At 42.9% G+C, this 25,186-nt stretch overlaps 1 protein-coding gene across 1 annotated transcript in view; it reads right to left on the bottom strand.

The window, feature by feature from the left end:
• CDH17 (cadherin 17, LI cadherin (liver-intestine)) overlaps window positions 1-25,186 on the bottom strand; it is an 88,818-nt gene that overhangs the window by 25,417 nt on the left and 38,215 nt on the right. Inside the window, exons 4-12 of the mRNA XM_010833511.1 lie at window positions 21,762-21,896; window positions 20,729-20,867; window positions 17,726-17,884; window positions 17,421-17,620; window positions 14,341-14,472; window positions 13,869-14,019; window positions 9,921-10,136; window positions 6,077-6,153; window positions 3,532-3,723 (exon numbers count right to left, since the gene is read on the bottom strand). Of these exons, the coding sequence (XP_010831813.1) occupies window positions 3,532-3,723; window positions 6,077-6,153; window positions 9,921-10,136; window positions 13,869-14,019; window positions 14,341-14,472; window positions 17,421-17,620; window positions 17,726-17,884; window positions 20,729-20,867; window positions 21,762-21,896 (1,401 nt within the window). The remainder of the gene's footprint in view (window positions 1-3,531; window positions 3,724-6,076; window positions 6,154-9,920; window positions 10,137-13,868; window positions 14,020-14,340; window positions 14,473-17,420; window positions 17,621-17,725; window positions 17,885-20,728; window positions 20,868-21,761; window positions 21,897-25,186) is intronic.

Here is a 25,186-nt window from a genome sequence, read left to right as displayed (position 1 = left end):
GCCCCCCGCCCCCCGCCAGAGAGCCAGAGTCAGCTGTCCCCAGAGGGCACTCTGGGATGGGGCAAGTTTGGTCCCCTTGGCAAGAAGAGAAAACGTCTCATCTGTCCACAGCCAGAGTCCTAGCTTCTGCCCTCACATGTCTTAAAAGCTATGTGTGTATTTTTGCACTGAATCCTCCAGGATCCTCATCAAGAAGGTTCCACCAATTTAAGTTTTCAGATCAGAAAACTGAGGTCTGAGAGGTTACAACATTTGTGTCAAGGTCGCAGAGCTAGTACATGGCAATCCCAGGCTGCCACAGCAGTCCTTTCCTGAAAGGAGTCAGAAGCCAGGGGTCAAGTTCCCAGCTCCTTCATCTAGCAGAGCGGCTGACTGTAACTCGTGAGCCTGAGCCTCAGCTGGATGATGGGACTGTTTATGCCTCCCTCGGGATCAGCTTGAGAGGCAAAGGAGTATGTGCAGAAGTGCTTCATGAAGCGAAAGGGGCTTCAGTTGTGGAGTGTGCGCTCCTCGGTGAATTTTACCTGTTGCCATTTGCACATTTAGAGCTTCCCTCATAGCTCAGTTGGTAAAGAATCCACCTGCAATGCAGGAGACCCCACTTTGGTTCCTGGGTCCGGAAGATCCCCTGGAGAAGGGATAGACTACCCACTCCAGTATTCTTGGGCTTCCCTTGTGGCTCAGCTGGTGAAGAATCTGCCTGCAATGGGGGAGATCTGGGTTCGATCCCTGGGTTGGGAAGACCTCCTGGAGAATGGAAAGGCTACCCACTCCAGTATTCTGGCCTGGAGAATTCCATGGACTGTATAGTCCATGGGGTCGCAAAGAGTCGGACTCCACTGAGCGACTTTCACTTTCATTTGCACATTTAATTCAGGTGAACAGGTGCTGATAGGATCATGATAGTTTAACATTGGGATTAAATTTTTTTTTTAAATGACCAATAAAATGGTTCTGAAGCAATGGAAGGCTTAATGAGGAGGGAATTAGAAGTAAGGCTAACTAAGCTATACGTGAGAAACCACATGCGTGCGTGCTCAGTCGCTTCTGTCGTGTCTGACTCTTTGTGACCCTGTGGACATGTAGCCCACCAGGCTCCCCTGTCCATGGGATTCTCCAGGCAAGAATGCTGGAGTGGGATGCCATACCCTCCTCTAGAGGATCTTCCCGACCCAGGAATCGAACCCATGCCTCCTGTATCTCCTGCATTGCAGGCAGGTTCTTTACCACTGAGCCACCAGAGAAACCACATAATAGAGTCTAAGTTTAAAAACCTGAAAACTGCATGAACACACCTGTCATGGCGAGGACACACACCCGAGGGGCGGTTGGCTGACATCAGTGCATCCTGGTCAGGGATCCACACCTCTGGGCTGGCTGGCACTTAGCATTTGAAAGACCCCAATCAGAGCCACACCCCAGAGGCAGCTGCTACAGGCTCTGAGCTAGCACTGTCTCAAGCTACACTAGAAGGCTTGTTAATTAGCATAGTGATCTTGCAAAGAGGTTTTTGTGATATCAGTGGTATTCAAGACATGCAATTTGGTGGAAAAATACATTCTTGAAGAAGAACGTAGCATCTGGCTGGTCCAGCAGCTTACACCCTTCAGAGTTCCAGGACTCCAGTTCTGGTCTATCGTCACCTTTTCTGCGGACAGTCAGATGAATCCTGTCACTAGACTACTGTGATTACAGCGCCTGAGGGACAGAGAGCCAGGCCAGCACAAACCTAAAGCCTAAAGCACAAGTTGAATGCTGGTTTTCAAACCTGCTTGTTATTAATTGCACATGGGACAGAATTCAACTATGTATTCAGGCAACCAAGATTTATTGAACCTCCACTATGTGCAAATATTCTGGACACTTGGCATATAACCACAAACAAAATAAGGATGTGACCAAGATTTTGGCCAGAGGCCCGCTGTACTGGAACACACCCTCTCATGTTAAGGAAGGTGTGGGAAGAAAATTAGAGCCTTCACCTACTGCTGATCATCAAGGTTACCAGCTTTTCCCTATAGTTGCCCGTTAGCCACAGATGGTCAAATTAACTTACATTAGTTCACAACAAGCCACCATGAAAAGTTACCAACATTCATACTGAGATGGACGAGCCTTTATCTTCTCTTAGACACCTAGAGGGTGCTGGTCCTGGGGAAGGATGGAAGCTATCTGCCCCTGCCTCCTGCCCCAGGACCAGGCCTGCCTCCTGGACCACCCATTGCAAACTCGGGGCCCTGACATTTCCTTCTGGGTTCTTTGTGTCCATATAGGCAGCCATGAATAGAGGGGGAAGATGTAACGGCCCCTTTTTCAAAGGTCAGACTCACACAAAATACTGCTGCTTAAGTAGGTCCACACACAAACCTTGCAGCTGAAACCCAGTGAGGCCCCTTGTCAGAGGCGGGGTGTGTGGTCAGAACGATACCAGAATTCTGAGATTCTGCTCCAGGGTTTCCTTCAGCACCAGCACTTTTCCCCCTATGCTTCTATCCATTTTCTGTAAAATTATTTTCTTTTGTCTTCATTTTCAGTTTCTACCTTTATCCTGGGTCAAAACTTTCCTTCAGAGCTTTCTGATGCAGCCTCCCACACACTGTACTACAGACTTTCCGCATTCAACCATGTCTGCAGAGTCTCTATTGCTGTGACTCTGATCTCTTTTCATTCTAAAGATATTGGATGACATTGAGTGCCGCTTCCTGTTGAGTCATCCGATACCCAGTTTACATGCATACATGAGGCAGCCAGGGAGGAAAGGGCCAAACTTCAGGTGTATACAGTAGGGGATAGGAGTAGACTGAATGAAGAATAGGAAGACCCTGTATAAAGAAGCAAGTATCAGGGTAATCAAGATTTTGGCTTCCAGGCTACCCAGTCCTTACAAAGGGAGAGACGAAGCAAGAGCCAGTGGACTTAGCAGCACCGTAAAAGATGAATGTAAGGAGTGGGCAGGGAAGAAGGTATGAGAGAATACATTTGTTTATTATAACTTGCCTATAAAGGAGACCTACCAACCTCCAGTCATTATTAAAAAGAGGAACCTATGGCTGGTCCACTAGAATTAACAGCCTACATCCTAAAGGGTTCATGGGCTTCATCTAGTCTAATATCCCACACCTGCAAAGGGAAAAATAAAGCCCTGAGCACTACCTTGCCCAAGATTTAGTAAATAAAAATAAAGAATGCCTGGCTAAATTTGGATTTCAGATAAACAGTAAGTGATTTTTTAGTAAAAGCATTTCCCAATTATTGCATGGGACATACTGATACTAAAAATGATTCATTCTATAATTTTTATGAAAATACTACCTCCCTCTGCAAAGGTTACTTGGTCAGCTAGTGACAGACTCAGAGCAAGAATCCCAGCCTCTGTCTTTCACGAGGACAGGAATGACTGCGGGGGTTCCAGGAGTCCATCACGTGCCTGAGAGGTCGCCGCCAATTCATCACCTCTGCTTATAGGTCCCTGAATGGTCCTAAGGAAACTAATCTATGAAAAAGACAAATTCTATTCAATGGGCGATTTACCTTTTTAAGCTTGATGTATCCAGTATTGGTTTGGGGATCTGTTTCAATCTCCAAACGTCCCTCACTGTCTCCCTGTGTGATTCGATACAGGATTTTAGAACTCCCAGTATGTGGTTCATCAGCGTCTGTGGCCTGGATGGTTAAGATGACAGATCCCACAGCTGTGTCTTCAGGGAAAGTTAGGTTTCCATACTAAGAAGGAAATAGGGGAAGGAAACAATGAGAATGTCCATTGTCATCAAGGACAATTATCAACAAGCAAACCTGCCTCTGGTTTCAGAATGGACACAAGTCATCGTTTACATCAATACTTACCAAGCATGTTTTTCCCGTTGATGAGTAGGTTGCAGTTGCTTTGACATCAGTCACACTTGTAGACTGATATCCGTTATACCAAGAAACAGCGTCTCAGAGAGCGACTGATGGGATTCTAAAACAGATTCTCCCACCCACATCCAATATATTTAATAACTGTAACTATCATTATAGTTGTTAGTAATGAGACAGATAAATAGCTCCTATGTATCGAGTACCTACAATGTGACAGGCACTTTACATGTATCATTTTAATTAATTCTTAATCAATCAGAATAGTTGTTAAGAGCCTGAACTTTGGAGTCAAGTGGCCTCAGTATGAATCCTAGGCTTGCCACTCATTACCTGGGTGAATTGAAATAAGTTACCTGATTTTTTAAAGTCTCAGGTTCATCCTCTGTCCATTGGACATAATAAAAATGGAAGCTATTTTATGTTTTCTGTTTGGATTTGCAGAGATAATACATATAGAACCTCTGAATGCCTAGCACATAACAAGTGCTCAAAAAGGTAAGCAGCAAGACAAAATGCCCTACTGAATAGCTGTGTCATCACCTCCATTTGACAGAGAAGCAAAAGACTGGAGAGGTGAAACCCACTCCACACAGCTAGTTGGTCACAGAATTGGGGTTCAAACCCATGCTTGTGCACCTCTAAAGCAGGTGCTGTTAATCTCTTACTCCTCCACTGAAAATCCCCCAGGTCACGTCTCTTGGCATCACGATCATGAAGATCATAACAGGCAGGGTCCAGGAGTGGACCACGGCAGCGAAAGAAGTGGACTCACACTTTCTAGAGCCCCGTTTGCCTTTCCAAGCTCTGAGATTCCTAAAGCAGAACTCTTGTTCTCAGTCTAAAAACACTGTCTAGATGTAATGCGAGGAGACTATAACATACAGAAAAGATCAAATACCCAAGAGAATGGAGATGGAGAAGAGACAGGCTCTTCATCTCATGCTCACTTAACCTCAGTGCCTGCTACACAAGTTATATTGTCAAACCTTTTACCTCTGCACACCCTCCTGTAAATCAATTCCCTTTCTTTGTCACAGCTTTATCCTTATTTTGATTTATGAACATCATCACAAGGCTCGGGGCTGCCTCATCACTGACTTCAAACATAACAATCTAGTCAAAACAGCTTCTCTCTCCTCCAAAATAAATAAATAGAGGCATCCATTTTAAGGGAAGCAATGATAAAACTACTGCCAACTTCAAAGCCCACATTACCAGTAAATTAGCTTGAATTCTTCTTGATATAGTCAACTGATCTTTTTTCTCCTGCTCTTTCTGCCCAGTTCTTCTCTTTTTTTGCAAGTGTCCTGAGCACATTCTTTTGGCATAAACCAGAGGTCAGCTTTGTCTTCGCCTTTGTTGTTGTTATTCGGTTGCTCAGTCATGTCCGACTCTTTGCAGCCCCACGTGCTGCATGCAGCACACCAGGCCTCCCTGTCCTTCACCATCTCCCAGAGTTTGCACTGAGTCGGTGATGCTATCCAACCATCTCATCCTCTGTCGTCCCCTTCTCCTCCTGTCTTCAATCTTTCCCAACATCAGGGTCTTTTCCAATGAATCGACTCTTTGCATCAGGTGGCCAAAGTATTGGAGCTTCAGCTTCAGCCCCAGTCCTTCCAATGAATATTCAGGGTTGATTTCTTTTAGGATTGACTGGTTGGATCTCCTTGCAGTCCAAGGGACACTTAAGAGTCTTCTCCAGCACCACAGTTCGAAGGCATCAATTCTTCGGCACTCAGCCTTCAGATACTCTCACATCTGTATATGACTACTGGATTCTTATTCAGTTAATGCAAGGTGAGCTTAAATTGCCAATATTTTGCCAGATTTTAAATTTTGACAACAAATTCTTGTTTGAGAACGTAGCAATAATCTATTTATTGTCCTACACACACAAAATATATAAAGGCAAACTGCAAGCAGCCACTCAATTCATCTCAATTTGACAAAGACTGTGCTTACAGCTTTCAAGCAGTCCTTGAAATAAATGAGCTGTTGGCAAAAGTTTATAAACAGATGCTCGCAGATACTATAACAGTGAACATTACTGTCCCCAGAAGGTTTCCACTGAAGACGATGCCTGAGTTTACTGGCAGAGCATTAACTAAGATATTAAATCTGGCATTATCCCTAACTACTGTATGTGTCTTATTCCAGAAGTGGGGGTCAGGTAATATAAACAAAGTAAAGCAAAAGCAAGGTGACAACTACTCACATCTGACTTTTCAAAGATGGGGATCTGATCATTGATATCAATAACGTTGATTTGCACAAAGCAGAGGGTCTTGAAATCTGAAAATCAAAAGCACATCACAAAAATTTTCACTGAAAATCATGCATTGAGATCAGAAATCTGCAAGAAAAACAGTTGGCAAGTACAGTGACAGCCACGCCACAATTTGACTATTGGCCTGCGATGTGCAGAGCAAGGAGTCTCTCTGTTCCCCACCAACACCCACGTGTAGGTCACCAAGGTGGGGTGGAAGAAAACCCTGGGAGAGGCTCCTCTGGGATTCCCGCTCCACCCACCTGCCTCCTCCTCCATAAAAGCTTGTTCCTGAGCCAGGCTTCCTGGGAAGCAGCCTCTGTTTTCTGGCTCGTGAAACTTACGTAGCCTTCAAAGCCCAGTGCAAAACTGTCCTTCTAGAAAGCTTCTTTGAGCATCCGAGAAGGTTGTCTTTCCTTCTCTGAACACTTCTGGCTCTCACTGTGCTGTATCTCTTCTGCCCCCATAAGGGAAGGCCCAAGTGAGGGAGAAACAGTACAATGGTGTGTCTGTGTACAAAGTCGCTTCAGTCGTGTCTGACTCTTTGCGACCTTTTGGACTATAGCCTGCCAGGCTCCTCCGTCCATGGGATTTCCCAGGCAAGAGGACGGGAGTGGATTGCCATGCCCTCCTCCAGGGGAATCTTCCTGACCCAGTATTTTACCCAGGTCTTTTACATATCCTGCATCGGTAGGCGGGTTCTTTACCCCTAGCACCGCCTGGGAAGCCCATGATACAATTAGCCCTCTTCCAAGGGCATGCCTACCCAGAGGCAGCTCACAGAATCCTGGAAAGTGGCTTTGAGGGGTGGGTTTGACAATTCAAAGACCTAGTCAGAGACAGCAGTTCAACCTGGATCCAAGGTGAGCATGGAGTACCAGTAGAGATGGGATCCCCAGAAAAACAGCCACATGAAGCCCAACAGGATGGGATCTTTTGTTGAGGTTTCCATTATTCCAGCCATGAAGCCTGTATTATACAATGGCTAAGGCTTTGGGCTCTGGAACCCCACCACTGAAATTCTGTCTCTGCTACTTATCAGATGTGTAAGAGGTTGGTTATGTTACTTGAAATCAGTGTGAGGCAGTCAGTTTATAAAATGTAGACAGCAACAAAATCAAGGTTCTCATCCTAACAGACACCGCTGGCACTCTGTGCGTATCAGGCGCGGCATTAAGTGCTTTGCTTACGTGACTCATTTCATCTTCACTCTGACGCTGTGATGTAGGTACGATTGTCATTTTCATTTAGGTCACAACCGAGGAAGCCAAGGGCAACTTGACCAAGGTCCACGTGCTCGCCAGTCCTCTCCATCTGCTCCCCACCCTTCACCCTGCTCTGTGCCCTGGGGCTGCCCTTAGGAACAGCATCACTGGGCATCCTGGCCCTCTGGGTAGCGGTTGAGTTCTACCAGGGGGAGCACTGGCAGGAGGTCTGAGGAAGGGCAGGAGCACGGAGTCAGTCTGGCTCCCACTGCCAGCAGCTTCCTCTAGAGTCACAGCCCCAGGCCCAGGGCCTGCTCCTTCAGGGAAGGGCCCTTCCCTTTCCCTTCTCACCTTGGGGTAAAAATGACTCCGTTGTGCTTCACACCTCCTGCTGGCTTCCCGTAACCCCTACCCACAGCTTTACAGATAATCCCTTCTTTACTCTCTTTGGTTACTTCTTTGAAGAGGGCTTTCTTTTCCTGGGATACTGACAAACATACTCAGGCTGCAGAGCTCCAGAGCTTGTTCTCAACACACCAGACACAAGGCCAGGCGTGTAACCTAATAATAACCATCTTATAAATAAGTGGATGCTAATTAAAGCTGGGTCCAGCCCCCAGGACATTTGTAGACAGCAAGAACGGCTGGAGATTTGGAGAGGTCCCAGGGCCTGAACTCACCACTTGCCTGTTCCACGTAAGCCTCATTTGGACCAGCAGTGAGCCTCGTGATTTCATGTAAATAAAATCACTTCCCTGAATTTATGTAAAACTATGCTAATTATAGCCTACTGACTAATTTTCTGTAGTATACTATTGAATGTTTAATTCCATCAACACACATACACCCATATATTTACATATAAATATATTGCATAATCTGGTCCATATATTCTATAGATGTATTCATGTATATAGACAATTTGTCATCTGATTTCCACTTTATGCTCTTACGGCATTAAACTGCTTTGGGTCTCCATGCATTTGCACATGGACTTTCTTCTCCTCTATAAGCCTTTACACTGTTTTGTAACTTGTCATATTCATCCATCGAAAGTCAGATTAATGACACCTCTTCCAGAAAGCTCTCTTAGGTCTCTCTCCCTCTCCACTGAGTCACTCATTGCTTTCATGGGCTACCTTGTACATATTCCTTATAATTTATTTATTCACTTGTCCATCTCCTCTACCAAAAGTGCTCCTTGAGGCCAGACACCGGGTCTTATTTATTTGTGCATTCCCAGTACCTTGAATGGTGCCTCAATCAAGCTAAATGCTCAGTAACCACTGGAAGAATGGCTGGCTAATGGTGTGAAATTGTCAGCTCATCACAGACAGGGATAATTTATTATACCCACTTTCATTGTACCTCTTAGCATAATGCTAAGCATTATGTTAGGCCCTCTATATTTGCCAAATTACTATGTCTCAAATGTTCTGCTTTGGGGGTCTGGTAAACCCCAGGACTCTCGGTTCTCTTTAGTATCTCAACATCTGGATAAAGAAAAAAAATATGAAGCACAATGTGAAATGATGCTCTTTAGTACAGCATACCTATATAATCTCTCTTTCCTAGCATAATAATTACTGAACTACTTGGTTCTTTAAGACTCAGGACCAGTTAACTCGAAGAAAGATTCTTAACTTAAAAGTATTAATGACCCTAAAACAGGCCTGTCTCTGAGGTCGAGTATGTTTGTGTGTCTGTGCAATTTATCTGATAACATATGCATTTGTTTAGGAATTCATAGTTTCCATCAGATTCTCAAAGGGTCTCATGACTTAGCAAAGATTAAAAACCACTTGCTTTGAAATTGTATGAAGTATAAGGATGAATGGTTCCTGATATTGTCAAATGGTCAATTAGAAGCTAATAGGAGAAGACAAAGCTTTCCAAAAGTTCCTTCACAGTCATACAGTAGAAGCCTTTGAGTCTGAAAGGGAGACTTGAGAAATACAACTAACTGTCTTGTTTGTGATCACGGTGGCCATGACAACGAGGCTTGCCAACAACTTCTAACAACAGGGATCTTAATTGACAACATGCTGCCGGGCTCTGAACTCCATCACCACGTGTGCACCAAGACCTTGCTTCCCATTGGCTGCCCCAGCAGTGCCTGAACAAGGCAGGCAGGCTAAGGTAGGCCTGCTTTGGGAGACCACAGACTCCTTCCACAGCCAACCTCGGACCTCCGATGACCCTGCCGAACTTCCCTTTGACCGGGAGTTTCCCCAGCACTTTCCTTCCTTCCCTCCTTCACTCAGGGTCAGGCTCGAATTGAGGTGTGATGGCTCTTCCACACTTCTCTGTATCCCTTTCCATTTTTTCTCATAGGCAGTTCCCCTAATAAAATCTTTATATATTTAATCCCCTCGTGGGCATCTGCTTCTCAGGAGACAAACATAATCACATTTTCTGAGCTGCAACTCTGGCCGTTACCATGTTGGCTTCTGGGCTTGTTTTATGTGGGAAGTAAGACCTTTTTCAATGGTAGCCTCTGTAACACACCCAGGCATTAGAGCAGCCTAACAATCACAGCTAGAAAGAAAACAAGTGTTTTCACTCGACACCGTGAAAGCGATACTAACCTTTGTCAGACACCTCTATGGTCAGGTTGTACTGCGGAGTGTCCCACTTACGCAACGACTGCACCACTAACTGGAGTATTCCAGAGTATTCTTGGACCAGGAAGAGTCCATCTTGAGGAACTTTGGGAGTTTGATCCACAATTCTGTATTCTAAAACACTGTTGATAGTGTCTTGTTCATCCAAGTCGTGAGCAGTAACAGTTCCAATACTGCTCCCTATAAGGAAAGAAAGAAGGAAACCCATTAATGTTTTTAGCCTATTAAAAAATGGCTTCTGTGGAGAATCGGGTTCCTAGAAGGCACTAGAAGGAACCGTGAGAAGCAGAATAAAGTTCTTAGATTGATGCTGGTGCTTCTCACCTTTTCAGCAGTACAGTGTGTGGAGCAGCGTCTTAGTTGGCTGCATGTGTGTGTGAGTCGCTAAGTCGCATTTGATTCGCTGCGACCCCATGGACTGTAGCCCGCAGGGCTCCACTGTCCATGGAGTTCTCCAGGCCAGAATACTGGAGTGGGTTGCTGTTCCCTTCTGCAGGGGATCTTCCCAATCCAGGGATGGAACCTGGGTATCCTGCATTGCAGGCAGATTCTTTACTGTCTGAGCCACCAGGGAAGTCCATTTTTAGCTGGCTAGGGCTTGCCATTTAAAAAAAAAAAAAAAGTGACCACACGATGGATGGCTTTAACAACAGCAATTTATTTTCTCAGTTTCTGGAGACTAGAGGTCTGAGAGCAATTGTGAGGAGGACTGATTTCTTCAGAGATCTCTGGCTTATAGATGGCCATCTGCTGCGTGTGTTTGCACATGGTCTTCCCCCGTTCTGTGTCTATTCAGATTTTCTCTTCTCAGAAGGACACCAGTCATATTGGGTTAAGACCCACGCTAATGACGTTGAAGACCGTGTCTCTAAATGGTAGTCCCCCTTGAGGTGCCGGGGGCTAGGACTTCACCATATGAATTTGGGAGGACCCAAGTCAGGGTCTTGAACCATCCTGGATGTGGAGTGGGCCCTAAATCCAGAAGAGACGACAGAGACACTCACAGAGGAGGAGGCAATGTGAAGAAGAGGGCAGAGACTGCGGCAAGGCCACCATGAGCAGCCAACGAATGCCAGGAGCCACCAGGGGCCAGGATTCTCCCCTCGCGGGCACCTTGACTGCAGGCTTCTAGCCTCCAGAACTGTGTGCGGATACATTTCTATTGTTTCAAATCTCTGAGTTGGTGGTCATTTGTTACGGCCGCCCTCAGACACTAATGCACAAGGCAAATGGTAAAACTAAACAAAGACAAGCCAACTGTGCTGAATTCTAAGCAAGTTTCTGGATCAACAGCAGAGACTGACTCCACCCCCAAGATAAAGACAGCACGGGCCGAGAGCAGGCTGGCGTCCTCTCCACCTCGCTGCGGTTTATGGACCTAAGTTTTATTTATGTGAGTGTCTCAGTCCAGGGAGTTCTAGAAGTCTGGCCACAACGCAGTGCTCTACCCAGGTCTGTCTGGATGAGCTCTGATAGATGCTGGGTCATCTTGCTGCATGAAATGGGAATTCTGTGTTTCTCTACGCACAGCCAGAATTCCATATGAAGGCTAGAACTTGAATATGTATCCCCCTTGTGGAGTTGGCTTTATCCCCTCGCCCTGTTACTTTGCATCTACTGATTCACAGGGAGATTTGGAGGGTTTCGTGAGGGGAGGAACGAAAGTACCTATGTTATGCCTCTAAGAGGGTTGCCCTGGCAGACGTGTCTCCTGGCCAGGGAAAGAGAGGCATCAGAACATGTGTCTAGCATGGTAGCAGCTGCCATTTCTGCGTCCTCACAAGCAACCAAGTCACCTTTGCAACCTGCATCTGCCCTTGTAAGAAAAGCATCTGCGTGCTGGAATGAAAGTGCGTCTCACTAAATTCTGTGGTGGTTTGGTGTCTGAGGGCTTCCCTTGTGGCCCAGCTGGTAAAGAAGCCACCTGCAATGAGGGAGACCTGGGTTCAATCCCTGGGTTGGAAAGATCCCCTGGAGAAGGGAAATGCCACCCACTCCAGTATTGTGACCTGGAGAATTCCATGGGCTGTATAGTCCATGGGGTCACAAAGAGTCGGACACGACCGAGCGACTTTCACTTTCACTTTGGTGTCTGAGCAGCCCTGCTCGGGACCCTTCCCTCGGCTAGTGAGTGTAACACAGGGGACACCGGTCTCCCCTCACTGCGGGGGAACCCTCCAGCGGTCAGAGACACCAGGACTGTTTGGCATCACTGACAGGGAAACTCCAGTAGGGGGCGCCACTCAGTGGGAGCAGAGAACTTCATGAATGAGCCAGGAGTGAAAGAAGTGTCATGTCTCCGAGTGACAAAGGCTAGGAATAAGTGGCAGCCCAAACTGATTCAGAGCTACGTACAGTATCTCTTGGGGCACCGAGAAATACTTTGGGGAGGTGGGGCTTTTATGAGAGGATAAAGTTCTGGTGTGAATACAAAGGCGTTGGTGGCAAGTGGGATTTCAGAATTAAAGTTGGCACTGCTGAGACTTGGGGACATGAGTCTCACAAGTTTCTGGCTGATACAAGACACCAAACAGGAGAATATAAATATACTAAAGAATAATCTGGTATTTTAGTGAGCTAGACAGGGCCCCAAAAGGCAGGGGCATTTTTGGGGGGGTATCCTTCTAGGCTATATATATTAGAATAGACTCATTCTGTGTTGATTTCTAAGAATTCCTGATCCATTAAGTCCACAACTCAAGACTGTGAAATATTGTTACAAAATAAATGATCACTTTTGGAGAGGCTGCACCCTTGAACAATTTGTTTTACCAGCAAGGTAAACTAGTCTCAGAAAACAAGTACTGTCCTCCTCCCTAGTAAGGCAGGCCACCACTACGATGGCCCCCAGCAGTCGCCCCACCCCTGATAGTGACGCCTTGGTGGAACTTCCTCCTTTTGAGTGTGAGCTGGGCCTAGTGACTCATTTCTAATGAATATGGCAAAAGTTATGGGATGTCACTTCTGAGATTAGGTTATGAAAAGACTGACTTTCATCTTACTTGCCATTTTTTTTTAAACTCTCTCTCTCTCTTTCTGAATGTCCAGATCCCTAACTCAGAGAAACTGTGAGATAACAAATGTTTGTTATTTTAAGCTGCTAAATTTGGGGGCAGTTTGTTATGCAACATAGATGAACAGATACACTAAATGTTGGGCCCTACACAAAAATACTTGAGGTATCATCTACAGAGGTTTTCAAAGATCTTCTGCACAACCAATGAGCTCGGCAGTAAGGAGTAATAGGTAAGAGGTGTCCCAAATCCAGTGAAGTCACAGAACTCCCAGATATCAGTGTTCTAATAGTAGCTGTCCCTGCACAAAACTAAAGCTATCCTGGAATAGTACAAAGAAATGAAGCAGGTCAAGAATAGAAGGACAAAAGCAGATAGAAACTGAACTTCATCTTTAAGCCCCATGAGCTTTTATCAGCTTCCTAGAGAGGGTCAATTGCAGGGTATCTGGCATGGAGTGTGAATGTCTGTTTAAATTATTTAGCAAATTTGATGGGATTACATCTGTCACTGACTTTTTTGGAAGGCAAAAAAGAATCTATGGGAAAACTGTGCAGATGAGATAACGTTACACATTTATACAGGATGCTGGTGCAAGTGGTTATGGTGCTCACGGCAGGTGTAGGGGTGTGAGTAGCGACAGGAGTAGTAGTAACGGTAGAGGCAGGAACCGCGCTATGAGTAGGGGTGGTAGTTAGAAAACTCCAGTTTTAGAACCCTTCTCAGACACTCCCTGAACTGAAATACTGTACCCGTGTGAGTCCCAAAATGCATTCTACCTCTATGCTGTGTTGGGCATGGACAACCGATCCCCAGTCACGTTTATCTGCCACCATTTACCCAACAGGGAGGAGAAAGGGATTACAGAGTTAAAGAAGACAGACACACACTTTCTTACCTATTTGTTCATTCTCCTGGACCTCAAGTACAGTCACTGGAGATGGACACGTGGGTGGATTATCATTAATGTCTTTCACTTTCACTTGAATTTTCAGTGGGATTGAGAGTGATTTTCCCTGCTCATCCCTTGCAACCGCATAAAAAACATACTATAACAAGAACAGAGGTAAAACATGACTCCATCATCATCTTTTTTAAAAGGCAGAGAAAACAACTGTTTCAAGACTATTCCATTTATCCCTTTATTTTCCATTCCTTTAGAACTGCGAAATGAGAAAATACAAAATGGATTGAATTTGTGGGGTTATTTCCATGCCTTTGAGAGCAATAAGGCACTGAGGTTCAGAACACAGTTCTGGGGGTTTGGTGGCAGTGGTGTGGGTGTTCAGTAAAATCCTCTCTGCCTTCAGGTCTCCGCGGGCACAGGGTCTCGTCTCGTCACCCGTGAACCTCCTCTTAGATTTACTCACTGCGTCCTTTTCTTCTCGGTCCAAGGGCTGAGTCACATAAATATCTCCTTTCTGGTCTATCGAAAATGGAAATCGTGGTGTGTTCTCCTTGTCCACTAAGGAGTATAGAGCACCTGGATCATTCCACTGCACCTACAGGGCCCAGAGCAAAATGTGAGGAAAGACAGTCCCGGACGGACAGAATTGGAAAGGAAATAAACAATTTTCTAGCTCTCCATTTGAAATTTCTGACGACCTTGTTTGGATGTCTGTGGTTTCTTATAACTGCTAAATTACATTTTTCATTTTCAACCTAAAATAATCCCTCCCCCTTTTTTCCTTTTCACTGTTGTATTGCTCCAGATAAGCACATAGCGGTATTTCCCTTCCCTAAAGCAATTCTTTGTGAACCCTCTAAAGAGTCTATAGGTTGTTCATTTGGAAGCCTGGTTGTGAAGACTTCCTGTCATGAAACACCACTTTAAGAAACAAGATGCACTTAATGTCTGGCATTATGTGAGGACCAAGCCATGATGAATGACAAGCTCCCAAAACTCCCCAGTAAAGACAGGAGACACTCTCAATTCTTCATCATGCTGTTATTTAAAACAAGTGATACATAAATAAAGAACATCTCTCCTTTAAATATTTAATCTCATAGACTTTAGGGATAAGAATATTTGCCAACTCCCAGTGTTGTTTTGTAAATAACTTGGAAAAAATAAAATCAATAAACTCAATAGTAAGTCCCGTCCACTTGCTACAGACAGAGCCTAGCCTATGGGATAATCTACTTACTATTAATAACAACACTTATTGAGGGTTGTGCCCCATTCCAGACATAATACTAAACATTTTAAAGTGTCTCATTAAATCCACAAACAGTCCCATGAGGTAGAGACTATTGTTACCCGAATCTTATAAACCGGGAAACTAGCACGCAGAATGTTTAAATGACCTGCCTAAAGTCCTACACTAACTGTTTTCTCAAAGACAACTTGGGAAGGGTATCAAGGAGCCACCACTGTCCTTTTCTAGTTATTTAAGCTCCAGGCCAAAGGTTACGTTCTTGGTTGTAAGCAAGCTCCCGTTACGCCCTACAGATTCAGCCCAAGTTCTTCCATCTTTCCCCCTCCACTCTTCTTCCTCAGTTTGAAGACACACTGAGTACTTTTCCCAGGCCTGGGTATTGGCTGTGGCTCTTTATATTTTCTTTTCTTCGACAGTGCTATGAAAAACTAAGTATATGCTTTTTTTTTTTTTTAGCATTTATAAATCCTTATGAAGGCAACGTGAATAATAAATAGGAAGACTTTCATAAAGGAACCAAACTGAAATTCTTGGAGAAATGAGTCCTGATATACTTTCTTATCTGGTAAAGCAGAATACTTCTTGCTTTCATTTTTCTTCTTCTGAAGGTGAAATTCATTAATTCAACATTCAGTAAGTGGGAAGCTGCTATATAATGCAGGGAGCCCAGCCTGGCGCTCTGTGAGGGCTGGGATTGGGGGGAGGGGGGTGGCAGTGAGAGGGGGCTTCAGAGGGAAGGGATATATATACAGTTATGACTGATTCTCGTTGTATGGCAGAAAACAAACACAACATTGTAAAGCAATTATCCTCCAATTAAATAAATAAGTAAATTTGTAAAAGGAGGTAAAATATTTTTCACGTTAAAAACCTTCAATAAATAAAAATCTTAAGTTAGAAGATAGATACAACGGGATGGGCCCCAGGACCCCTTAACAATAGCAGTACCATTAAAAAATATATATATAGGAGTACTAGAGACCAGAACTGCCTCATAACGTTAATAACTTTTATCTACTTCCACAGATACTAATTAACTTCTGTCACACCCTAAAGAGCTGTCATTATCCCCATTTTATTGGTGAGAAGTTGCCTCAACTTCTCATAAACAATAAATGACTTGTTTATGCTTCCCTGGTGGCTCAGATGGGAAAGAGTCTGCCTGCAGTGTGAGAGACCTGGGTTCAATCCCTGGGTTGGGAAGATCCTCTGGAGAAGGAAATGGAAACCCACTCTGGTATCCTTGCCTAGAAAACCCCATGGATGGAGAGCCTGGTAGGCTACAGTCCACGGGGTTGCAAAGAGTCGGACACGACTGAGCGACTTCACTTTCACTTTCTTTGTTTATGATCAGTCCTTGAGGTAATAGAGCAAGAATGTGGTTTTGCTTATCTCCTTCCAAATCCAGTGATCTTCCACTGACTCACAGCTTTCTGTGTCAAGAAATCTCCTGATCTCCCAGGAAAGATCAGATCTGGGTGGGCCCCAGAGTGGATTTCCAGGAATTAAAGCAGGAAGAGAAGGCTCAAAGTGAGACACAGGTGGGACCAGGGGAGGGTCTGAAGGGAGAGGGGAGGTACCTACAGGGGATGGCGTTGGAAAGGGGGTGGGCTCCAAAGACAAGAGTTGTCTACTCAGCTCTTACTCTTGGCCAGTCCTATCTCTGCCCCTCAGCCTATGATGGGGCAAATCTTTCACACTGAGATTTTCCCCACCGGAATAAGAAGCAACATTTCAAAACTAATTTGCAGTCTCAAATTCAAATCATGCACATGTACCATATACAACTCAGCCATATTCTACACTATAGACAAGAAAAAGAAAATAGCATTATCTACTTAGAAAATGAAGGTGAGTAAAGTTCTCTTTTAAAACTCAAATATATGTAAGTTGGGCTTCCCTAGTAGCTCAGATGATCAAGAATCTACCTGCCATGCAGGAAACTTGGATTCGATCCCTGGGTGGGGACGATACCCACAGAAGGAAGTGGCGATCTGTTCCACTACTCTTGCCTGGAGAATCCCATGGACAGAGGAGCCTGGTGGGCTACAGTCCACAGGGTCACAAAGAGTCAGACATGACTGAAGTGACTTAGTGCACATGAATCTAAGTTGGTACAGTCCAGAGTTCACTCATGATGGCAAACTCCAGAGACTTGTGGTCAGAGATTTTGTTTATTTAGTTTGCTTTATAATGATACTATGCAAAAACATCAGTGAAGACCATGAGAGTGGGCCCCTACAATGTGAGTGCATTGATTGGGCAGGCTGTTAGCATTCCCTGGGCACTACCTGAGTGATTTTAATGGGGTAAGGTTCAGTCGAGTTTTCTTCAATCTCCACAGGTTCTGGCGGTTTCCAAATGTTCTCCTTCACCGTAATATCCACATGCACGCTGTCAGTGAAGGAATGCTCACTCAGGCCTCCCATGTCTTCCACTGAGACCAGCAGCTTATAGGAAGGATTCTTCAAAGGATCCAACTCCTGGGATCCTATGGGAAGTAGGAGAGAAGAGAAAAGGAAATGTCTCTGAAGATGATATAGATCTAGGTCATTTGTATTGATTCAGAGTCCCTTGAGGGCATCACTTAACTCACCTTGTGGAGTAAGTGAAATTCCTCCTGTTTGGTTGTTGATCTGAAAGTACATGACATTGTTGACCTTGGGAAGCTGCATGATAATCTGATAAATAAGTTGGCCATTGAGTGTGGCTGGATCATCCAAGTCTGTAGCATTGACATAGATAAAGGGCTTTCCTGTTTAACAAAATGTACCCAGAAAAAAAAAAAAAAAGATATTTAGATATTAAAAAAAGATGTTAAAAGATATTTTTTAAAGATATTAAACCAACCATAGACACATTTGCCTTCCAAGGGGCAGAAATAGAGTGGAGGAATGTGCCATAATTCATATTAGTGTGGAATAAATCTTTATTTTGCTCCTTTTTCCTAGGATGAAATTCCTTAAAGTATGGTCCAGGAACCTCTAGGGGTCTTTGAGACTGTTTTTAACGTCATACATGTATAAAAGACCCATCCAAATCACAAGATAAATTGATGCATTTTAGCATAAAGGAGTACCCCAAAAAACATTGATACAGTTTCAGATTCCACATTGCAATCAACAATAAACTATCCCTTGCTGAGTTTTGTCTCGTATCAAAGACTATTCACAGTAATCTGAAAACACTGTTAACAGTACTCCTTTTTTCAACTACATACCTGCCTAAGGACAGTTTTTCTTTAAACGTTTCAACCAAAACAGTATATGGCCACAAAATGAATGCAAAAACAGACATAAGAATCCAATTGTTCTCAACTAATCCAAACATTAAAGGATGTGCAAAGACTAAAACAATGCCATTTTCTTAATAATTCCTTCTGTCTTTGAAAATACAGTTCTTTTTATTAAAATATGATAATTACTTTAGATCAATTACTAAATAATTTTTCAATTTCTCAGTTTTGATTTCAAATATGATAAATATTGGTAGATATAACCAGTGATATAGTGGAGCCAACTGGTACAACCCAGTTGAATTTCCAGAAATTCTGTGAGTCAATTATTAACACCATTGGTAGTTTAAAATGAGTTATGGTGGGAGTAGTTATACCACAGAAATTGACAAATGCTACAAATCTGAGGTTTTTTTCCCACTCCCAGATAGACAGCTATTAAAATTTGCCAGCATACTACTGGATATAAGCCATATATCCTTGGAAAAGTTCCTTAGAGCCTGTAATAGTTTTTAGGAGAATACAAGGGCCCTAAGACCAAAAAGTTTGAGAACCACTGAACTAGAAAATCCTATTGGTGAAGAATAAGACCTGCAAGATAATTACTTAACACAGTTCAGCAGTGAACCTTTGGTATGCAACCTCAGAGACAGAGACACATGAAATTACTCCACATAATAAAGTGAAAGGAATACTCTTCCAGAGTTATTGGAAGTGGGCGTTGAAAAATGAGAGAGAACGTTAAGTAACACAGAAGGAAGTTTGAGAGTGAGTCGATGGAAATGGCCAAGAGTCTTTCTGAGAACTCAAAGTCTAATATTCAGGTTTATTTTGTGCACTGTTATGACAAGATGCTCCTTCATTTCTCTAAATCTTTAGTAAAGCCTACCACACACACCGTGATTGCAGCCATGAAATTAAAAGACGCTTGCTCCTTGGAAGGAGAGTTATGACCAACCTAGATAGCATATTCAAAAGCAGAGACATTACTTTGCCAACAAAGGTCCATCTAGTCAACGCTATGGTTTTTCCAGTGGTCATGTATGGATGTGAGAGCTGGACTGTGAAGAAGGCTGAGCGCCAAAGAATTGATGCCTTTGAACTGTGGTGTTGGAAAAGACTCTCGAGAGTCTTCTTTTGGACTGCAAGGAGATCCAACCAGTCCATTCTAAAGGAGATCAGCCCTGGGTGTTCTTTGGAAGGACTGATGCTAAAGCTGAAATTCTAATACTTTGGCCACCTCACGTGAAGAATTGACTCATTGGAAAAGACTCTGATGCTGGGAGGGATTAGGGGCAGGAGGAGAAGGGGACGACAGAGGATGAGATGGCTGGATGACATTACTGACTCGATGGACGTGAGTTTGGGTGAACTCCGGGAGTTGGTGATGGACAGGGAGGCCTGGAGTGCTGCAATTCATGGGGTCGCAAAGAGTCGGACACAACTGAGTGACTGAACTGAACTGAATTGAACTGAACCGCACACACCTAGGCTTTGATGAGGGGATTTCCTGGAGATAAAAGGTAAGAGAATTGTGAAAGGATGAGCCCTAGCTAGGAGCTGGAAGTAAGAGAAGAAAAGGAACTAGCAGCCAGCAGTGACCATGAGAATGTGGATTCCTGGGAGGGTGTGGGGAAGTAAGCTTACCCTTTCAGAGTGTTCTAGAGCTGTGTGTGTATGTGTGTGTGTGTGTGTGTGTGTGTGTGTTAATTGCTCAGTCATGTCCTACTCTGATGACAACATGGACTATAGCTGCCAGGCTCCTCTGTCCATGGAATTCTCCAGGCAAGAATACTGGAGTGGGTTGCCATTCTTTTCTTCAGGGGATCTTCCCCATCTAGGGATTGAACCCAGGTCTCCCACATTGCAGGCAGAGTCTTTACTGTCTGAGACAGCAGGGAAGCCCCTCTAGAGCTGTAAGGTATTCTAAAATCTCATCCAAAGATAGTGGTCCTTAACTGGGGGTGATTTTGCCCCCAAGAGATATTTGAAAATGTCTGAAGACATCTCGGCTATCAAAGCTTGGAAAGGAAGTGTTGCTCCTGGCATCTGATGTGTAGATAGGTCAGGGAAGCTGCTAACATCCTATAATGCATAGAACAGCAGCCCCTGACCAAAAAAAAAGAAAAACAACAACAACACAAAAAAGAATTATGGAGCCTAAGATGTCAGTAGTGCCAACGGTGAGAAATTGTGCCCTAGAGCAATGGGGATAATAAAACTAATCCCACAGGATTGCTGTGAAATTTAAATAAGATAAATAAAATTTAAATAAGATAGTAAGTGCTTAACGAATGATAGCTATAGCTGTTAACCACACAAATCTGCCATTCTGCCAAATATCTCCAGGCTCCTGCCTATTACCTGGGCGAGAATTCTGCCTTACTGAGCCTTCATAATGTTGCTGGAGAAACACAGGTCGGTTGTCATTGATGTCCTTCACTTCGATGGTGACAGGGACCGGGCCCTCCACTGTATTGCCCTGAGCATCCAGGGCTGAGACCTGATGTTGACAGGAAAAGGAAAGCTTCTCGGTGAGTCTGAACCTCATATCATACACCCAAAAGTCACTTGAAGGAAATTAGAGCCCAAATAATCAATGGTCTGATAACTACAGGGGAGAAAGACACCCATAAAAGCCCAAATTGGGAGCTGCTAAAATAGAGGCCCTATCAGTTAAGCCAAGCTAATCATGACTGTTTTCCAGCAGTGGGGTATGCTGGACACTGGATATGCTGTTTTCTAAATAGCTAGAGTCAGTGAAATAAGAACACTTTGACCCTTGAGGATATGGAAACATCACGTGCTGTTACAGAGGCATTTTAGTGGTCAATCTGCATATTTACTAACAGAAAGCTTTTGGCCTGCTCTTTACCCACAGTTAGCTCTCTACCATTTCTGTGTATTCAGATACAAACCATGAAACCTAAGGGAGAAAGAGAGGGAGGAGGTCTCTTTAGTCAGACTCTGACTTTGGTCATCGGTTACTTCTGCTTCTTGCAAGGCCCAAAGGTGCATCATCTAGCACCAATGCTGCCTTCTTTGCGGAGCCAGAGCCCACCCAATAGCCAGAGCAAGACACCAGTGAAATATCAGAGAAGTGTTGAGTGGTTTTGATCCAGGTGCCTAAGTAGGGCCTTACTTGATGAGTGATTCATCTGAGAGCCTTGGCAATATAACTTGGGTTACCTGGTCAAAAAGCCTAAAAACGAGGATATCTTTACCAAATCACTCTCTAGTTGATTAAAAAAAAAAAAATATGGACAAACGAGATTGGCAAACACGTCGTTAGGGTAAGGAGAGTGGAAACGGGATTCTGTGCTGAGGAGGAGTGTGCCAGTGGCATCTCCAGCACTCAGAGATTGGAGCTGGTGTCCGTGGCCTGGTGTCGATTCACCTGCAGTCTGTGAACAGCTCTTGTTTCCCTGTCCAGGCTTTTGTTGTGATATAGAAGTCCATCAGGTTGTATCTGAAATATGCCATCTGTCTCCCCCGTTAGTTTGAAAGTCACAGCAGGAGGATTGGCCTTAAACTGGGAAAAAGCAAAAATTAGATTAAGTCATTAGGAAAAGCAATGTTGTAGAATTTGTTGTAAGTCACCAATTTCAGGTAACATTTTTATTTGCACAAGCACCAAAATAAAAATTTCTAAGCTTTTAAAGGGATACATTCTAAAAGTCTGCTTTAATATTAACTAATATTCAAACTACATGTCTCTCAAGAAACAATAAATGACATAATTTAATATATTTACAAAAATCAATTGATACTTTACATTATAGCTAGAGTTAGATGAGGTTTTTTTCTGGGAATATCTGAGAGCTATATTACTACTAGCTTCTAAGAAACATTAAGAAGTGTAGTTTCATTGCTAGGATGAAAAAGACAGCATTTAGTACTTCTAAAAACTGTGACAAAGATTAAGAGATACTTTAATGTTAAGGAAAACAACTTTAAAGTGACTTTATTTGATAATATTCTGTATGAAAATCTCACTTTTCAGAAATGAAGAAAATGTCAATGATCATTCATGGGATAGCTATAGTATTTTTAAGACCACAGAAGAGAAAATCCACTTAAAAGCAGACAGAAGAGTCATTCAACCTCATTAACAATTTTAATATATTTTTCTATATTCACAAGTTAAAAATCAATAATAGCCAATGTTGTAAAAGCTCTTGTAAAGAATGGAAAAAAGCACATATATTATTAATGAAAATATAAATTAGCATAATCCTTTTGGAAATAACTTGAGGCATAATATGTTGCAGGACATAAAATCAACACACAGAAATCCCTTGCATTCCTATACACTAATAATGAGAAAACAGAAAGAGAAATTAAGGAAACAATTCCATTCACCATTGCAACGGAAAGAATAAAATACTTAGGAATATATCTACCTAAAGAAACTAAAGACCTATATATAGAAAACTATAAAACACTGGTGAAAGAAATCAAAGAGGACACTAATAGATGGAGAAATATACCATGTTCATGGATTGGAAGAATCAATATAGTGAAAATGAGTATACTACCCAAAGCAATTTATAGATTCAATGCAATCCTTATAAGCTACCAACAGTATTCTTCACAGAGCTAGAACAAATAATTTCACAATTTGTATGGAAATACAAAAAACCTCGAATAGCCAAAGCAATCTTGAGAAAGAAGAATGGAACTGGAGGAATCAACCTACCTGACGTCAGGCTCTACTACAAAGCCACAGTTATCAAGACAGTATGGTACTGGCACAAAGACAGAAATATAGATCAATGGAACAAAATAGAAAGCCCAGAGATAAGTCCACGCACATATGGACACCTTATCTTTGACAAAGGAGGCAAGAATATACAATGGATTAAAGACAATCTCTTTAATAAGTGGTGCTGGGAAATCTGGTCAACCACTTGTAAAAGAATGAAACTAGAACACTTTCTAACATCATACACAAAAATAAACTCAAAATGGACTCAAGATCTCAACGTAAGACCAGAAACTATAAAACTCCTAGAGGAGAACATAGGCAAAACACTCTCTGACATTCATCACAGCAGGATCCTCTATGACCCACCTCCCAGAATATTGGAAATAAAAGCAAAAATAAACAAATGGGACCTAATTAACCTTAAAAGCTTCTGCACATCAAAGGAAACTATTAGCAAGGTGAAAAGACAGCCTTCAGAATGGGAGAAAATAATAGCAAATGAAGCAACTGACAAACAACTAATCTCAAAAATATACAAGCAACTCCTACAGCTCAACTCCAGAAAAATAAATGACCCAATCAAAAAATGGGCCAAGGAACTAAATAGACATGTCTCCAAAGAAGACATACAGATGGCTAACAAACACATGAAAAGATGCTCAACATCACTCATTATCAGAGAAATGCAAATCAAAACCACTATGAGGTACCATTTCACACCAGTCAGAATGGCTGCGATCCAAAAGTCTACAAGCAATAAATGCTGGAGAGGGTGTGGAGAAAAAGGAACCCTCTTACACTGTTGGTGGGAATGCAAACTAGTACAGCCACTATGGAGAACAGTGTGGAGATTCCTTAAAAAACTGGAAATAGAACTGCCTTATGATCCAGCAATCCCACTGCTGGGCATACACACTGAGGAAACCAGAAGGGAAAGAGACACGTGTACCCCAATGTTCATCACACCACTGTTTATAATAGCCAGGACATGGAAGCAACTTAGATGTCCATCAGCAGATGAATGGATAAGAAAGCTGTGGTACATATACACAATGGAGTATTACTCAGCCATTAAAAAGAATACATTTGAATCAGTTCTAATGAGGTGGATGAAACTGGAGCCTATTATACAGAGTGAAGTAAGCCAGAAGGAAAAACACCAATACAGTATACTAACGTATATATATGGAATTTAGAAAGATGGTAACAATAACCCTGTGTACAAGACAGCAAAAGAGACACTGATGTATAGAACAGTCTTATGGACTCTGTGGGAGAGGGAAAGGGTGGGAAGATTTGGGAGAATGGCATTGAAACATGTAAAATATCATGTATGAAATGAGATGCCAGTCCAGGTTCGATGCACGATACTGGATGCTTGGGGCTAGTGCACTGGGACGACCCAGAGGGATGGTATGGGGAGGGAGGAGGGAGGAGGGTTCAGGATGGGGAACACATGTATACCTGTGGCGGATTCATTTTGATATTTGGCAAAACTAATACAATTATGTAAAGTTTAAAAATAAAATTAAATTTAAAAAAATGTTTATAGACTTTAATAGCAAAAATTACTAAACAGAATTTATCCTAAGGAAATATTTTTTAAACAATAGTGGCATGTGCTCCACAAAAAAAGAAGCCACTGCAATGACAAGCCCGCTCACGGCAGTAAAGAGTTAGCCCCTGCTCACCACAGCTAGAGAAAGCCCACATGCAGCAATGAAGACCCAGTGCAGCCATAAATAAATAAAAAATTCTTTTAAAAAAGAAACTAAATAAATGATGACTAAACCAACCCAAAGCAAGCAGAAGGAAATATAAAGTGGAAATTAATGAAATGGAGAATACAAAAGCAAAGGAGAAAATCAACAAAACCAAAACTTGTTTTTCTTTTTTTTTTAAAAAAAAAAAAGATCAATACAATGAACAAATCTTCAACTGGACTTACCTCAACCAGTTCAATCTCTGGTTGAGGAACTAAGAACCTGCAAGCCAAACATGGCACAACCAAAAAAAAAGAGGGAACATCACTACCAAACTTACAGAGATTAAAAAATCTAAATAGAATACTATGAGCAACTGTTTTCTCACAAATCAGACAACCTAGGTGAAAT

Source organism: Bison bison, unplaced genomic scaffold (genome assembly GCF_000754665.1).
Source record: "Bison bison bison isolate TAMUID 2011002044 unplaced genomic scaffold, Bison_UMD1.0 scf7180017863702, whole genome shotgun sequence".
NCBI classification, from domain to species: Eukaryota; Metazoa; Chordata; class Mammalia; order Artiodactyla; family Bovidae; genus Bison; species Bison bison.
Note: the sequence above shows the minus strand (reverse complement) of the source record. Positions and strands in the feature narration are given on the sequence as shown.